The sequence below is a fragment of the Microplitis demolitor genome, chromosome 1 (assembly GCF_026212275.2).
Source record: "Microplitis demolitor isolate Queensland-Clemson2020A chromosome 1, iyMicDemo2.1a, whole genome shotgun sequence".
NCBI classification, from domain to species: domain Eukaryota; kingdom Metazoa; phylum Arthropoda; class Insecta; order Hymenoptera; family Braconidae; genus Microplitis; species Microplitis demolitor.
The window spans coordinates 18441907-18459179 of NC_068545.1; the positions used below are offsets into that span (position 1 = coordinate 18441907).

The 17273-nt window shown below is 27.9% G+C and overlaps 6 protein-coding genes across 6 annotated transcripts; 4 read left to right on the top strand and 2 right to left on the bottom strand.

The window, feature by feature from the left end:
* Positions 1-4: 4 nt before the first annotated feature.
* On the top strand, positions 5-1056 carry LOC103578590 (DNA-directed RNA polymerase II subunit RPB9). The gene is made up of 3 exons (XM_008559725.2): positions 5-345; positions 547-620; positions 695-1056. Exons 1-3 carry the CDS (start codon positions 217-219, stop codon positions 882-884), a joined length of 393 nt encoding a protein of 130 aa, XP_008557947.1. The 5' UTR covers positions 5-216; the 3' UTR covers positions 885-1056.
* On the bottom strand, positions 1032-5107 carry LOC103578581 (nucleolin). Its single transcript, XM_008559713.3, has 4 exons — positions 4951-5107; positions 4029-4133; positions 3226-3880; positions 1032-3136 (listed from the first exon to the last, which is right to left on the bottom strand). Exons 1-3 carry the CDS (start codon positions 5005-5007, stop codon positions 3263-3265), a joined length of 780 nt encoding a protein of 259 aa, XP_008557935.1. The 5' UTR covers positions 5008-5107; the 3' UTR covers positions 1032-3136; positions 3226-3262.
* Positions 5108-5602: 495 nt separating this feature from the next.
* On the bottom strand, positions 5603-7505 carry LOC103578573 (cleavage stimulation factor subunit 1). The gene is made up of 4 exons (XM_008559704.3): positions 7412-7505; positions 6444-7341; positions 6287-6380; positions 5603-6163 (listed from the first exon to the last, which is right to left on the bottom strand). The coding sequence occupies exons 1-4, from the start codon at positions 7501-7503 to the stop codon at positions 5919-5921; spliced, it is 1329 nt and encodes a 442-aa protein (XP_008557926.1). The 5' UTR covers positions 7504-7505; the 3' UTR covers positions 5603-5918.
* Positions 7506-7839: 334 nt separating this feature from the next.
* On the top strand, positions 7840-8905 carry LOC103578559 (ribonuclease P protein subunit p20). The gene is made up of 3 exons (XM_014445042.2): positions 7840-7999; positions 8076-8244; positions 8693-8905. The coding sequence occupies exons 1-3, from the start codon at positions 7847-7849 to the stop codon at positions 8809-8811; spliced, it is 441 nt and encodes a 146-aa protein (XP_014300528.1). The 5' UTR covers positions 7840-7846; the 3' UTR covers positions 8812-8905.
* LOC103578566 (transmembrane protein 203) lies at positions 8818-9596 on the top strand. The gene has a single exon (XM_008559697.3). The coding sequence runs from the start codon at positions 8919-8921 to the stop codon at positions 9330-9332; it is 414 nt and encodes a 137-aa protein (XP_008557919.1). The 5' UTR covers positions 8818-8918; the 3' UTR covers positions 9333-9596.
* A 1111-nt stretch (positions 9597-10707) lies between these two features.
* LOC103578550 (conserved uncharacterized protein) lies at positions 10708-14757 on the top strand. Its single transcript, XM_008559683.2, has 9 exons — positions 10708-10956; positions 11201-11402; positions 11475-11583; positions 11727-11828; positions 11968-12232; positions 12826-13563; positions 13633-14060; positions 14132-14339; positions 14410-14757. Exons 1-9 carry the CDS (start codon positions 10929-10931, stop codon positions 14634-14636), a joined length of 2307 nt encoding a protein of 768 aa, XP_008557905.1. The 5' UTR covers positions 10708-10928; the 3' UTR covers positions 14637-14757.
* Positions 14758-17273: the final 2516 nt, after the last annotated feature.

The window sequence follows — 17273 nt, forward strand, 5'->3', positions numbered from 1 at the left end:
CTTCTCAGTTAATTAAATTTTTTTCTCTTTGAGTATCGATCCCTCGGCACCGGCATTAAACATTAAACGCATTTGTGTTCTTCAATATATATACATATATCACAAAAAGACATCATTCTTATTATTATTATTATTAATATTATTATTATTTATTCTTCGTGAATTTAGACGTTTATAACCTAAAATTTTTTTTTAAAATTCAAATTAAAATTAAAAATGTCGAGAATGACAAGCTATGATTCTCATAATGATGGTCCAGGTTTTGTAGGAATAAGATTTTGTCAAGAATGTAATAATATGTTATATCCAAAAGAAGATAAAGATAATAAAGTACTTATGTATGCGGTAAGTGAAAATACATAAAAATATATAACCTCAAAACTAGTGAGCGTGAATTTCACTGACAATTAAAAATTTTTAAATAAATAAAATGCGCGCATATTTTTAAATTTTTTTATTTATTTAAAATTCATAAATTGGCTCATGTCATAAATTCACATATAAAAACAGACATTTATATATTTGTCAATTTTAATTTTGTTGCAGTGTAGAAATTGTGATTTTAAACAATTGGCAGACAGTAATTGCATTTATGTAAACAAAATTATGCACGAAATTGAGTAAGTGTTATATTGTATTGATAAATTTATTATTGTTAATTGATAGTAATTTTAATAATGTTTTTTGATAACAGTGAGTTGACTCATATTGTTGCTGATGTGATATCTGACCCAACATTACCCAGAACAGAGGAGCATCCATGTCCGAAATGTAATCACAGAGAGGCTGTTTTTTTTCAAGCTCAAACACGACGGGCTGAAGAGGAAATGAGACTTTATTACGTTTGCACAAATCAACATTGCACTCACAGATGGACGGAGTAAAATAAATTTAATTTACTGATATTTTTTACTTAATTATATTTCTTTTTCTTAATAAATTAGAAAAAAACCAGCTTATGTTTAATATATTTTATTATAATTAAATATTATATATGTATTTATAAAAAGTACATTGAGTAATGAATAAAATAAATGTTCTTAACTATTTTATTAATTGAAGCAATTTTGTTACAAAAGTCAACCAGTATCTCGCAATCATATTCATCATCAGTTTGCCCTAGAATAGAATACAAATTTTTGTAACGGAGTAATTACTTAGATAATTACATGTTTTTTTATTTATAAAAATGATAGAGAAATCGGAACAAAAGTTTTGATAGTATTCTCTTCAGGTAAGATTGGCTAGACAACGAAAAAATAAACCCCGATCCGAAAATTAAAGTTTTAAGAGAGTATAAAAACTACTGATCTGTCTTTCATTCACGACTCACTCATTTTTTTCCTTTTTATTCTTTAATATTAATATGATAAAATGCTAATATATTTTTTTTATTACACATATCACTTGATCTCAAGAGCAAATCTCAATAGAACCAGTTTTATATATTTATATATATAATATTATTCATATCAATAATTATTTAACTAATGTTTAACACTAGTTGCTAGTTATCTAAATCCCACTGAACGAGACACTTTATTTTAAATTCATTTTACTATCAGTTAAAATGACACATTTAAATTAATAAGTTACATGTTCTATTACTATTATTATTCAATGTCTTAAGTAATTTTTGAGACCTAGACTTTGACATTAAATGTAAAATGTTTTGTCATTTATACTTAATAGTACACTCGTAATTACTATAAATTTTTAAAAATGTGATGTTTATTCAGACGAGAAAGATGATTGTATAATTAATTAATCATTTAAGAACTCGTTATCAATTTTTTTTTCTTTCTCTATTTATTATTGCACTGTTCGTACATGATAATAATTATTGAATGTTATAATAATAAAACTGTAAATTACTAGAAATATTTGACTCTTTATTTTACATTGAGGCCATTACTTTTATGTATACAGTTTTAAAAATATTAAAGAAAAACACGTGAAAATAATTTTATTATCAACTATTGAAGCCACTACGATCGAAAAATAAGAATTTAATTTCTTTTTCTTAGTCAAGTGTACGTAGACACGATATGCGAAATGTCATAAAAATACATAAATATGTAATTTTATTAATAGTATAATTAAATTTATACTTATTGAAATTGTGAATCCTTTAGATTGATGTCTCATTAACAGTGGATTTACTAAATATAGTCAATCAATCATATAATCTATCTGTACACTCACAACCGTTCAGATACACAATAATATTTAAATATTTAATATGGTACCGAAAGTTATTTATATGATTATTATATGATTGAATTGCCATTTTAATTTAATTATTATACTAATTAATTAATTAAATTATTTATTTATTTATATCTTTATGATTTTATTATAATTTTAATAGTCAAATTATAAATTTTTCAAGTATTTTACTTTTATATTAAACTTAAATTTTCTTTGTCGATTTTAATAATAATAATAATAATTATTATTATTATTATTATTAATATTATTATTAGATTATTGTATTCAAATACTCATAATTTTTTTTTTCTTTTTTTTTCTGTTACGAGTCCATATTAAATATATTTTTTACAATGTTATTAATGTACATAAACAACGTATGCTCTACACCTTTAATTGCTGTTGTAAATTAATAAACACAAATTAATCTAATTTAAATAATAATACAATTGTAAAATATTATTTGACATAACATTCAAAGTCTTTTAAAGTAAAAAAAATCTAATTATTTTTAACGAAAACGTAAATTCAATTTATGGAAATTAACATTAATCTGATTAATGTTCTTTTTGTTTTTATATAAAGTTTAAGTATTACTTTTTAAATTACAGTAATAAAATTGTCAAAAAATAAAAATGATTATCAATTACGTTGATATGAATGATAAACAGCAATATAAGGTGTCAAATTATGTCGAAATAAAAGGAAATTTTGACAAGCTCTTAGAAGACAGACGTATACGGTGCACAAAGTACACGACCTGGTACTTTATGACCTGGATGACCCTTCTACCACCAACGTCCATATTACAGCATCAAATAATTGTGTCAAATTAAAGGAAATTTTAAATATAAGGTGTCAATTAATTAAAATAGACGTGGAGACTTTGATTGTATAGCCCCGATGTGTGCGCCCGTCTTGATAACTGTACAAAAAGAAAAGAATTAAAATAAAAAAAAAAAAAATTAATAATAATAATAAATGAAAACAATGTCTAGTGAAAAATAAACGTACGCGAAAATTACATTGAATTTTATATTAAATAAAAAGGTTATTCCTTTTTCTCATCAGTGGTTGTCTTGTTGGAGGGATTTTGAGACTCCGTGGATGCTGGGGGTTGTTCGGATTTATTATCTGGTGCAGCAGCATCTGTCGCATCTTGACTTGAATCCGAACTATCTTTGACGTCATCATCATCCTCATCATTATCTTTCTTTTCTTCACTGGCATTTGACGGTATTTTAGGTTCTGTTATCGACGTATTCTCCGAGTCTTCCGTCGATTTTTCGTCCTTGGAATTGGCCTGACTTGCTTTCTCCCCATTATTATCTTTACTATCAGTATTTTCCTCACTATTTTTTTCACCAGCCGCATGATCAGACGTTTTACTGTCCTTTTCATCTTTAGCTTCTTCATCTACCTCCATTTTTTCTTCCTCAACAATTTTTTCATTTTTATTGTTCGCTTCGTCATCTGTGTTATTTTCACTTATTTTCTCCTGTCTCTTTGGACGGCCACGTCCGCGGCCAGTTCCAGATGCTGACTTTGAGACAGGCTCTGTTTTTTGTTTCTTCGGCGGTGAGGGTGCAGGTGTTGAAGGTGCGATACCACGAGCTGAACTACGAGTACGTCTTCTGCCTTCAACTTCTACATTGGATGTACTCAGACCCTTGAAGTAAAAATATAAACGTTAATAATTTAAAAACTACAATATCCAATCAGTATCCTTATATTTTAAAATGTTTTCTACTATCAAAGGATATATTATCCCTGATGTTTTAATTATTATAATGATAATGAGTATTAATTATAGATACCTTGGCAATAGCTTCTCCTTCCTGAGCAGTTCGTTCGAGAGTTGACAGCCTCTTTGACCCGCTCCGTTTGTTTTTAGTAGGAGTTGGCTTTTCATCCGATTGGTCCTTGAATAAAAATTTTAAAACATAAAATAAACATCCAAAATTTAAATATAAAACTAGTATTGTTATACATAAAAAATATATAAATACAAATAAGTATGAAAACCGCATAATTTAAATTATCAGTGAGTACTCTCTTAATTTAATCACTGAATTACTTAAGAGGATTAACAAATAGAAAAAATATATGTATATATATATACAATGATAATTACAAAAGAGTGATAAGACTATCGAAGACCATTGAACCATGGGGGTACTCATGGCCCATTAATTGTTAAAATTTGCTTTGACCGTAACTGCAGCCATAATTACTGATCATATATTTTGAATACTTGTGAAATGTAATATATGTAGTTTATTATTATATAATAAGTATAGTTATTATTTATATTTGTTGTTACATTTAAAATAATAATACTTGTGGGACAAGTAGATTGACCGATGATAAATAGAGGTAAATGATTTCCCGCCTTTTTGAATGCCGAGTCGCCGGCGTGGAGAGCAGCGACTCTCGTTACAAGGCTCAAAAATAAAAAACATCCACCATCTTTGCCAATGAAGGACGTACAGCGCAGCTTCAAAAAATTCCACAATTATAATTCTTGATGTATTATTGTTAATTATTATGACAAATAAATCCTTGAATAATTTATGAAATAAATTAAAATTAATAACGAGTAATTAAATGAAGATATTATTTATATGAATAGTAAAGATATAGGAGCGTTATTCCGTATTTAAGAGAATACCCACACGCCGTATTACAGCATGAAAACTCGGCTTGACGAAGGATTTTACTTGAATTTAAAAGACTTACCTTGGACACATCATCAATGTTATTATCATTCTTGGTTTCTGCCTTGATATCAGACATTTCTTAGCACCTCAATCACACAATAACACACTAAAATTAATAATTTTATCAACAGCAATTCGCACTGCGCCCGGTTGCACTGTTTATACGATAACCAAAGATGGCGGTTAGCGTGGGTCACGTGACACCATTAAACTCGGAGCGGGAGTTCGTGATGTGTGACGTGACAATACACCTAAAGAAAAAAAAATAATGATAATAATAATGAAATAAAAAAACGCCCGGAATTAAACTACTCGAGATCGCGCGCATACATACTTTGAATTACACGCACACAACTTCACCATCAAAAACAATCTTCTCTACTACTCCGAACCGATGTTCCTGTCATTGTCATCGTCATCGTTATTGTAATTGCCGTAGTTGTCATTACTGGGGTAAAATTTTAAATTCTATAATAATAAGACGACATTTATATTTAATTTTTTTTTTCTTCTTACTTATTATTTTAAATGCGTATATATTTTTTAATACATATGTTGATAAATCTTGAAAATTTTTTAAATTAATTTTTTGATTAATAATAATAATTTAATACTTGATAAAAAAAATAAAACAAATTGTATTTGAATTTATGAGTGTGACTGTAGCAGATGTGACAGTTTATTAATTTAAAATAAATAAATTAATTAATGAAATTTTAAAAAATGCGCGTACGGATTTTCAAATTTTCAAAATATAAATTTTTAAATTTTTATTCTACTTATATTTCATTTATTTATTCAAAAATTTTTAAATTCCCGCTTGTCAGTTACATTCAAACTCAGTTTAATTATTGATTTTCAAAATAAATAAAACATTAGTTTATAAAATCTAGTTGTTTATAATTGTTTATCACGAAAAATACAAAAATAAAGATTTACAACTGTAAATCTTTTTTTTTTTTTTATTTTTTAAGTAAATGGCTGTTTTTAATGGGTGGGCATTCGTCGGAACCAAAATCTAGCTCTGAAATCATCGCTGCAGGTTAAAAATGCGGGAGCTGTCGGTGAATGAACAATTAGTCGTACCGGGCCATTGTGACCCAGTGACAATAATTGTTTTCGAGATGCATTGCGGGAATTCCAAACACACAGAGACGTCGTTGCTTCATCAGGGAACATTACATAATCCTCAGTGTGATTGAATATTGCCTGAGCTTTGTGCTCTTGTTTACCTAAATACAATTATTTTTTTATATATAATAGATAAATAGATAAATATAATTTATTTGGCCATGAAGTCATATATTATATCACATAATAATAATAATTAATATTAATACGTCACGAGCGGTTACCTGTGGTCCCGGCGCCTGTGTACGCTATCAAACATCTACTTGTTGATAATTCCCATAATTTAATCAATGAATCTTTACCGGATGACAATAGATACTATTTAAAAATTAAAAATTATTATAATATAAACATATATGTATTAGTAGTTTAAATACAAACCTTTCCGTTTCTTGTAAATGCAACAGAACAAACTTCGTAACCATCGTGCGCTTTAACAAACGTATTTATACATCTATTAGAAACACCATCCCACAATTTAATACTACCATCTTTTCCAGCAGATGCGTAAGTTTTAGCATCTGTCGAGTATTTGATACTGGTAATACCACCAGTGTGTTGTTGATTGGGTATACTGCAAACAAAACACTGAGCCGTATTTACATCATAAAGCCGAACAACTGGATTATTTGTTCCGACAACCAAAAAATCTCCAGTTGGATGAAATGACAGGCAACGAATTTGATCAGCGTCATTTATTGTGCGAAATGCTTTTTTGACACTCGCTTTACTGTAGTCAAATAATTTAATTGAAAAATCCCGGCTGCCTGACACCAAAATAGGCTCACGTGGGTGGAATTCTAAACAAGTGACTTCTTCTAAATGATCATAAAGTGTCCTGATAACTGGATGCCCGGCAGCCTGGTCAGCAGGTACCATTTCATCTGGCGCAGACTTTGCCAACATTCTATCAACGTCAAGTATTTTAATAGACGCGTCCACTGAACCGGTTGCTATTAATTGTCCATCTGGGGAAAATGCTCCAGCACGACAATTACCTTTATGCGATGTAACATAAGCAGTTTCATACTGGGCTGGTTCAGGTGCTTGCGTTTGAGTTTCCGTTTCATACTCGAGATCCAATCCAGGACCAAGAGTGTTTTCAAAATTATTGAATGATACCGCATTTATATTGTCTTTTTTCGAACGATCTGGCTCATTGGCCATACCAATGAGCATCAAATGCAACAATCTATCTGATGGTGGACATGGTGGTTCTGCTTGCGTTAAATTTGACAATTGCACAGCAAGTGATTGATGTCCGTCATAAAATAATTGACTGCAAATTAATTATTTTTATTTTTACTCTAATTAATAATTATAATAATGATAATAAATAAAAAATTTACCTGATTATCATTCTGTAGAGAAGTTCTCTGTTTTTTATAACATTTTTTTTATCTATTTCCGGTTCTTTTATTCCGCTGTTTTCTGTAGTCATTTTTTAAATATTTTTAAACAATTAACTTTTTCTATAAATAATAAATTAATTAAATGTATTGTAAATAAGACTTGAAATGATGGAAGATGGAGCCGGAAAAAATTTTTGTTGATTTATTGGCAAGTTTGAGGTTAAGTTGTTGTGTTTTTTTTGTCACTTGCAGACACAATCGTGGCGTAAAAAGTTATTTTACATAACGTTCACGTTCTAATGGTTAATTTTTATTGGACAGTAATCCAAATCTAACAGAAATAATTGTTTATGTTTTTTATTGGTTAATAAAAAACCACGTGATTTATAAATAAAATTAAATAGAGAAATTGATAAAAAAAAATGCTAGAATATGGACGAGACGAGTGAAATAAATGAAGAAAATAGTAATAAAAAAACTAATAAATTTAAAATAAAATCGGATTATGTATTGAAAAAAACAACTCCTCCATCTTTTCCTAGAAGAAAAAAAGATATTTATGTGTCAAATAAATCGAGCATTGAGGTAATTTTTTTTTTTTTTTAGTTAAATATTTATTTTTTAGTCTAATAACCTAAATTATTCTATATTTTATTTACAGGCACAAATTAAAAAATGTGAAAAATTATTTGATTCTGGAGAAACGGAATTAGTCATTCATGGTCTTGGTGCTGCACAATATAGAGCTTATGAATTAGCATTAAAGTTACAATCTATTCATCAAGGTACTCTAGGTCTAGATGTTCGTACTGGCACAGTCAAACTAACTGGTAATTGGTTTTATTTTTTTTTGTAAATAAAGTAAAAGACCAAGTACCCAATCAAAGATCTAGTATTCGCTCTCTGTATGTATCAATATTTAATAAATATAAATATAAATACAAACATATGAGTAATCAGGTACTAATTCCTTAATCGTGTACTAGTTCTTTGATATGATCCTGAAGTTAGCAGACAAGTAAAAAATTTTTGTATTTTTTTTTTATTCAACAAATCATTAAAAAAAAACTAAAAATATGCACTTGTAGCAAATTAACAAATCTTTAGGTGCAATTTTTTAAAATATTTTTTTTCTACTTATCGTTTTGAAAAAATTCAAAATTTTTCAGACGCTGGCTAACTTCAGTATCATTTTCTTAATCGGATACTAGGTCTCTAGTCTTATTTTCAAGTATCAATTATTGATCAATTGTTTAAGTAATTAAATATATTTTTCAGATAATCTTGAACCATTGACTGATGAAGGAGACTATAAATTAAATAGTCGATTTAATTCATCAACACACATTAGAGTATTTAGAACAGTACTTGTAGGCCCTTTTAAATATTCTAGTTAAGAACTAAATAAATAACTCATTTTATTTAGAAACAAAACTTTAGTAGAAAAAATAGCTAACTGTCATGTCTTTCGTTTAATAAAACAAAAAAAGAAAATAAAATAAAAATGATATTCTCATTAAATGAATTAGTCCACTGGTTAGGATTAACAATATTCGAAATATGGATAAATCTTTTATCAGTGACGATATTTACAATACTACTAGCTTTGAAATTAGACGAGCATTATTTCTTGGGCTACTCAGGCTGGTGGATAGTATTTTCGCCATTATTTATAGCCGATGGACTAAATACATATTTTTGCGCTATAATATTTATAAGAATGCACATGGAAGGAATGATTAAAACCGGAATATTACGTGCGTTGTGGAGTTTAGTGTCACTATTACTGATATTTGTATTTAAATATTTATTGTGTAAAAAATTATCTGGTCAAAGTAATCTCGAATATTCAGAAGTATTGAGTCCGGTATTTATTCTGCTTCAATTGGTCGCGGTAAGGGCTTGTCAACTTCATTGACCAACGTATCGTAGTCAAGAAAATATCCAGGCATCGATTGTCGTATTTTCTTGCGGTCCAGCGGCTACTTATTTTGACGTTGAGTTTAGATAACATTCAATTCATCATCTCTTTTAAATATTTTTAATAATAATTGTACAAATACTTCCTCTTATTATGTACATCAACAGTTTAATCAGCATTTTTTTAAAATTTTTCGTTCTTTTGTAAATATATAATGCTAATATATTTGTATACTGTAAATTGAATAATAATACTATTATTATTAATAAATAAATGAATAATTTTTCTATTTATTGAGAAAAAAAATTGTTTTTTCTTCTTTAAGTTTATTTACATATGATATACTTTGAATCCATTTACTGACGGCTATTTAACCATCAGTTTAACGTTTTTTTTCTTCTCTTTTTTCCTTGTATATCCGTAGGTATATATATTCATGTGTGTAGTTTATCTTTGAAGTATTTTTAGAATGTCTTAGCGTGTAGTAGGTATTCTGGTATAATAAATTTTTATTATTTGCTAAAATTTAATGAAATCGTGTCATCGATCATAGCAATCATGTAATTAAAATCTAAATATAGACAAAGTCAATAATCGATCGAAAGATGATAATCGTCATCCTGTATATCTATACAATTTTGTCTATATTGTTAAAACGACCGAGTTTCATTACCGTATCATGTAATTCTGTTGATAAAAATTCAAATGATAATAAATCTCTTGCTGTAAATAAATTAGTAAATTTTGTATAGTTATAGTTCGTATTTACAAGTTAATGTTGAAGCTGGGTAATATATAGCAAGTTTAGAGGCGGTGATAAAGTTGTAGCAGCAATATCTAGCTGAGATAACTGGGTCGTCCTATCGGTTTTAAAATTTTATGAGAATTCAAACAAATCTTGTACAAGAGTTGCTAACAAAACTTTTTTAATTACATATTTGTTTTAAATTTTTTATAAATACAATGATAAATTTGCGATGGTAATCTAGATATGGTTATTAATAGCTGAATTTAATCTAAAAAATAAAGAATGTAAAAAGAAAGAGCGGTAGCAAACCCAAGTGAACCTATGGAGCAGTATGGAGTCTGGGCATGTCGGGGATGTCAGGTGGATAACACCACCACCACTACCCCTTCTTTCTCTTTCTCTCTGATACCCTTGTACACCTTTTTACACTCTTGTCCACCCTCTGGCATCCTCCATCCATCCTCTCTCAAGAACAAGATCAATATTTCCCAACTCAAGGGAGACAGAGAATCTGTCTCTCTTGGGGTTGAGTAGGGGTGAAAATTTAAGCACTATAGCCAGCAAAGCCTGTTGCTGCCGCTGCACTTTGCAACTTGTTTTAGTAGTGAGCAGTAGTGAGCAACAGTGAGCAATTGTGAGCAGTAGTAAGTGCCTCATCTGCTTGCTTGCCTGCTTATTTGCTTGTCTGTCTGCCTGCCCGCCTACTGCTTGTCTGCCCAAAAGATTGACTGACTACTGATTGCTGTCTGCCTCACACGATACATCATTTAATCTATTGGTCCAAATACTACGACCAGTTTAAAAGGGCAATCTAGTGATGTGTGGTGAGCTGCATTCAAGAGATTATGGATAGACTTCCTGACTGGACTTATGGTTAATAATATATTTCATACAGACATTTTTATTTTTATTTATAGTTCAATTACTCAATCTTCTTTTCTCTGTATTATTCTATTCAATATAAATTTAAATAGGGATGATATAAATACGCAGTATCTGTTTCTATTGATTAATTATTTTTTTTTTTTTGGACATTATAACAAGTTCGATAAAATAAAAATTGTGTGTTTATATTTAGTAATAGTTATAGATAATAAAAATAAATATTTATTATCAGGTACAAATGGGACGACGTCACAACCGGGCCAAAACTGCGGCAATTTGACAAGTTTGTCACCTGACGAAATTCTGGTAACTGCCCCATCCTGGGCTGCAGTTAATAAACATTTAAAATGGATTTTTCCCTTACACTCCTATGGATTTGCGTGTCTTTTCTTTGTACTGAGTTTTTATACTCTGTTCTCAATTTTAAATTTAAGGTAAAATTTATATTTTAAATCTGATTTAATTAATTGCCGATATAATTATTATTATTATTTTTTTTACTATAGGTCGCTAATTTCTAGTCGGCCTTTTATGACAACAATTAACGTATTTTTATGTCTTCTTGGAGTATCTCGAAGTGGCTGTCTATTTATCGATCCTTACAATCTTCAAGAGGTAAATATTATTTTAAAGATAATAATAATATTAATAATAATAATAAAAATAATAATAAATATTATTTAATTTAAATTAGCGTTATTAAATAATATGTAGATAAACAATTATTGAATATTGAAATAAGTAAAATGTTATTTTAGACAATGCCGAAAGTAATTGGCTCAATAATGTGGGACATTGGATTTCCTTGCGTGACCTCGGCCTTTTGCCTCGTCCAATTGGCCTTCCTTCAACTCACCCAAGTAATATAATAATAACAATAATAATAATAATAATAATAATAATAATAATAATAATAATAATAATAATAATAATAATAATAATAATAAATAAACACATAAATATGATGATAATAATTTAAATAAAATGAATTTTTAACAGATTAAATTTGGCCCTTCAAAATTACAAAAAGAATCATGGTTGAGTTTCGTTATAACTTCACATTTTTCATTCGTTATTGCAAGCGATGTTGCTTTGGCTTTTCATAATCACTACATAACTAAGTACGTTGTACAAACGTTGTTTCTTATTTGGAGTATTATATTGTACCTGACATTTCTTCACGCCGGCTACAAAGCCATGGATATAGTAAGAACTTTACCAAGTAATGCGCTTATACGGGACAATTCATTGGGCAATCAAAAGGGTATTATTTTATTATAATTATATGATTCTGAAGTAATGAGTGTGGATGTACCAGATAATAGATACTTTATAAATTTTAAATAAATACATTAATTAAAATAATGAAATTTAAAAAAAGGCGCGTACCAATTTCTCAATTATCGAAGTACGCATTTTTAAATTTTTATTCTGTATCACAAGTAGCATACTTGGCTTTGTGACATCTATAAGATATCAGTTTTTTGACATATTGAAGGCAACATGTTCACAAAACGATTAGAAATTTATGTCACCGAAATATCTACTTAAAAGACTTGACACAAGTGACGACAAAAAGTAAATTATAAATAACTGTTTTATTTATACCAAAAAAGGTGATATTGAGACAAAAAAAATTGTCTTATCTTTTTAAAAGACATATTAAAGTTGTCTCTGTGCTACTTGGGTATACATTTTATTTATTCATTAAAAATTTAAAAAATTGACAATTGTCAGCCACATTCACACTAATCCTGACGTTAGCAGTTATTAGACGTCAGCTAACTTTAGGATCATACTATCATTATTATTATTTTCTTAATTATTTACTTATAATATTTTTTCATCAATAATTAGGTATAATGCAATTAGCAATACTGGCTCCATACAATAATCTCGCTACCTCTGTTGCTGCAGCTCTTGTTCCCACATTGTTTAGCCAAAGAACAAAGTCTGAAGATACTGAAATAATAAATATAAATTGCAGTGATACCAATAATAAAATGGATAATGAAAAAAGGGACCAATTTAATAATTCGACAGCAATATCAAATATTAAAAATAATAAAGATTATAATAATTATAAACAATCGCAGCAGCCAACATCAACTGTCCCAGAAGTATATGTAAGACCACCGACTCCTACTCCAACTCCAACAGGAGTTCTTCCGATAATAACAGTATCGTGTCCAAGTCGTCGAAGTTCATTAGCTAGCAGTCGCAGGGGTAGTGACGTGTCAGCATCAGCATCAGCACGCGAATCGCGCAGAAATTCGACAACCAGCGTTAAATTTATAAATGAAGAAGATGACACATCAATTAATGAAAATAAAAATTCTCCTGTTGCTGACAGACCAGTTACACCAATTACACCTGAGGGAATATTGAGGAGAAATTCAGACATAACAACACCAACCGGTAGCTCTAAAGATATTCGAAGATGTTCTGATTTTACTCATGAAAAAAATCGGACTTCACAATTTGCCACTAAGTTGAGAAGAAATTCAGATTTTGGTAATCGAACACCCAAAAGAATGCTACCGACTGATGATCCGACAACAAGATTACCTCAAGTTCTCGATATAAGTCCTAGTAGTAAATATTTTATATAAATACGTCATTATTTTGTTCATTTATTAATAATATAATTATATTACACATTAGGTTCGCGAAGAAACTCCGATTTAGGTGGTCTAGCTGCTGTTAAAGTACCCGAATCTCGACGTAATTCAGATGTTTCTTATAGACGTAGTTCTGATTTGGCTCAAATGCGACCACTATTTACAAACCGTCGTACCAGTGACGTCAGTATCAAGACCTTGGATAAAAGCCCGACACACTTTCAGAGTACAGTAGTACCTAAGATGGAAATATTGGAAAATAAGTCTGAATCAGATTCAGATCAACATGATTATTGTAATGAAAAGGCTGCACTGATGAATAATGATAAGCCAAAATTAAAGGAAGAAGATAATAAAGGACGTAAAAAAAGTCTATCATGGAAAAATATCGACAAGTTTAAAGACGATCAAGATATAACTGCTGAGAGCAGTTTATTACCTGATAATAATTCAGCATCTGATCGAAACGGAGTAATAAATTTTTATTATTATTATTGATATTATTTAAAAGTTTAATAATATTTTATTTAAATTTATTTTAGGGAGGAAGCGACTTTACTCTTCACGCGATTCTAAATCACATTGCCAATGTCAATCGCGCTAAAACAGATATTCCTCTTCAAATAGAATCATCCTGTGGAGCTGGTCGTAAATCACAAATACGCCGAGTTCTTCACGTTATTTATGCAACAGCTATCTTGGGAATACTTCTCTGCATTGTAGACATTGCGAGAATATTTGGACCATATGGTAAATATTGTTTTTACTCTATTGAATAATTTATAAATAGTAATTTATTGATTATTATTATTGCTATTAGGTTTATTAGGAGAAACTTTAAACTATGGAGAACGTTTGGAGGCTGTTAAATATCCGAAACCGCTACCTTGGCTCATTTATCAGACTATTTGTCGTGGGTTGGAACTGATAATGGGTTGCTGTATGGCAAGTATCACTAAACAATCTTCAATGAGCCCAAGGCATCAGTATTTTAATAATTACAGTACTAGCTATCGTTTTAAACAGCGGGATAATCCTTATATATAAATATATATTATAATATCTATAACATGATGATTAAGGGCATTCTCAGACAGTGTTCCCCACTTTTTAAAAATTTTAAATTACTTTCAATTTTAGAAAATTAAAACATTAATTAAAAAAAGGAAAGCGCAGTTACAATTTCACTGATATATAGATTTAAATAAAAATTACACATTTTTAATTATAATGTTGACATGAAAATTTTACTGAAATTTATTTTCCAAATTTCGTTTAAATCTTAATTGATATCAACTTCAAATATTTTTTTTTTTAAACCTATGTCAGCGAATTTTTAACTGCGCTGTCCTCTTTTTAATTAATACATTAACTTTTTTTAAATTAATTATCAAAATTTTAATACGGTGATTATCATTGAATATTTTTAAAAAGAGTGAGGGGGGGGGGCATTGTCTAAGAATGGCCTTAATGAAAATAAGCAATACGTATTTCGAAAAAAATAATTATGCCAAAATTATTACTATCATTTTTATTTTATCGAGTGGATATAATGTGTCAAAACAAGTCAATCTCTGACAAAAAATTGTTATTTTTCCGTTGATAATCATGAGACTATTGAAAATATCTATCATCTCTAGCCTGGGAACATAAACGCTGAAAAGTTGTTTCATTAAATTAATAAATAAATATAATGCAGTCGGTTGATATTATTGTCCAGATATATATCGGTATTGATTCTAAAGAATAAATAATTGTGTTCATTGATGAAGAAAAAAAAAATAGTTAATATAAAGGTTTTCATTTTAAATTAAATTAATTTAATCTACCACACGCGGTTCAAGACATGAAAAAAAAAAAATTTTATTTTGTATACAATAGCCCATATGCTTTTTTTAATTTTTATAAAAAAAACAATTAAAAACCATTGAATGGTTCAAGTTAAGTTATTTTTTTACTAATCCTTAAATGGCTCAAACAATAATTTATTAATTTTACAAAGAAGAAAAAAAAACAAAAAAAAAAAAAAAAAAAGAGAGAAAATGAGGACTTTAATATCTTACCGTAAATAGATTTTTAATCGTAACAATAAAAAAAGAATTTAAAATTCTAAAGAAATATAATATATAAATTCCCTTTGATATTTCTTCTTAAGTATATATATGGTTTGTATACTCTTCGAAACCAAACTTCCAAGTGCCCTAACTGTTCATCATCGTTCAATCAAACGTTTTTAATATTAAAAAATAATATACATATACATATTCATATACATAAATATATATACCAGTGTTGTGATTCTATAATTGTGATATACATCCTGATATTTAAAATTTCTGAAATGTTGATTTTATGTTTCATCAGTGATAATATAAATGTATAAGTACCTAAACACATATATATGTACATACATATATAATGTGTATTAATTATTATTTAATAACTCAATCTCTTTCATCCAAGTACAAAACAAATCATACTTGAATACCTCTTGAACAAACAACTACACGTAATACACTATTGGAAAATACTCAGCATTATAATTTTAAAAATAAATAAATATATCATGATATAATAGCTGTTTAATGTGCCAAAAATATTCGTGTTATCGACTTTAAATGTTTATGTATTAAAACTATAATAATAATTATTATATATAAGATATTTGAATATTAATACAATAATATATTAAATTTTCATATACTAATTATATGTAAAAAACATATATATATATATATATAAAGTACTTGTCATCATTTTATTTCTATACGATTGAATGCACAATAATGAGTAAACATATATTTATAAAATTGATAAATTGTATCAAGTATATATATATATATATATATATATATATATATATATATGGAAAATTATTGGAGTATTTTCTAAAACAATAGATTAGTTTGAATGTTATGAGAAAACTGGAAATGAAATTTGAAAATTTTTTTCATTTTTTCACTGAAATTAGTAGTGAAATTTTGAAGCGATTAGATATCAATAAATTTGAAATAAAAAAAAAAAAAGGTAATTGTAATATTGATGAAAATAATATGTATGGCAATTGACATCAATTAATCGTTTATATCAATAGTATTTGTTGAGGGCATTCTCAAACATTGTCGCGTACTTTTTAAAAATATCAAATGGCTTTTAAATGTAATGGCCATATTAAAATTTTGTTAATTAATAAAAAAAAAAGTTAAAACCTTAAGTGAAAAAAAAAATACAGAATTCAAAAAAGATTTCTTAAAATTGTCATCAATTAGAAGCTAAGCAAAATTTTTCGAATTAAATTTAACCTACAAAATTTGAAAATTTTATAATTCAAATTGCAAAACTGCAACTACGTTTTCTTTTTCCATTAATTTCTTTGCAATTAATTAATAAAATTGTAATATGGTATGACTGTCATTGAATTTTTAAAAAGTAGCGGGCACTGTCTGAGAATGTCCTTAATTATATAATTATTTAAAATAAACGTTATGTAAATAGAGTATGATAATAATAATAATTAAAAGAAGTATAATTAATCATTTGAAAACTCATGTTTTTAGTTTACGCAATAACGTTACAATTTAATAAGTAATTAGTGGTAACATGTACGTTTTATGTTAAATTTATAGCGAGAGTTGAAAAAAAAGAATTATGAGTTATTTTTTAAATTTACTCTGTATATTTGTT

Coding starts and splice junctions, on each gene's coding strand:
- LOC103578550 (XM_008559683.2), top strand. CDS start 10,929: ATGGATAGACTTCCTGACTGGACTTATG. Junction 11,403..11,474: donor TTCTCAATTTTAAATTTAAG/GTAAAATTTATA, acceptor TTTTTACTATAG/GTCGCTAATTTCTAGTCGGC. Junction 14,061..14,131: donor CAGCATCTGATCGAAACGGA/GTAATAAATTTT, acceptor AATTTATTTTAG/GGAGGAAGCGACTTTACTCT.
- LOC103578566 (XM_008559697.3), top strand. CDS start 8,919: ATGATATTCTCATTAAATGAATTAGTCCACTGGTTAGGATTAACAATA.
- LOC103578573 (XM_008559704.3), bottom strand. CDS start 7,503: ATGACTACAGAAAACAGCGGAATAAAAGAACCGGAAATAGATAAAAAA. Junction 6,381..6,443: donor CATTTACAAGAAACGGAAAG/GTTTGTATTTAA, acceptor ATTTTTAAATAG/TATCTATTGTCATCCGGTAA. Junction 6,164..6,286: donor CACAGGCGCCGGGACCACAG/GTAACCGCTCGT, acceptor AATTGTATTTAG/GTAAACAAGAGCACAAAGCT.
- LOC103578559 (XM_014445042.2), top strand. CDS start 7,847: ATGGACGAGACGAGTGAAATAAATGAAGAAAATAGTAATAAAAAAACT. Junction 8,000..8,075: donor CAAATAAATCGAGCATTGAG/GTAATTTTTTTT, acceptor TTTTATTTACAG/GCACAAATTAAAAAATGTGA. Junction 8,245..8,692: donor TGGCACAGTCAAACTAACTG/GTAATTGGTTTT, acceptor TATATTTTTCAG/ATAATCTTGAACCATTGACT.
- LOC103578590 (XM_008559725.2), top strand. CDS start 217: ATGTCGAGAATGACAAGCTATGATTCTCATAATGATGGTCCAGGTTTT. Junction 346..546: donor ATAAAGTACTTATGTATGCG/GTAAGTGAAAAT, acceptor ATTTTGTTGCAG/TGTAGAAATTGTGATTTTAA. Junction 621..694: donor AAAATTATGCACGAAATTGA/GTAAGTGTTATA, acceptor TTTTGATAACAG/TGAGTTGACTCATATTGTTG.
- LOC103578581 (XM_008559713.3), bottom strand. CDS start 5,007: ATGTCTGATATCAAGGCAGAAACCAAGAATGATAATAACATTGATGAT. Junction 4,134..4,950: donor ACATTGATGATGTGTCCAAG/GTAAGTCTTTTA, acceptor TTTTTATTCAAG/GACCAATCGGATGAAAAGCC. Junction 3,881..4,028: donor AAGGAGAAGCTATTGCCAAG/GTATCTATAATT, acceptor TTTTACTTCAAG/GGTCTGAGTACATCCAATGT.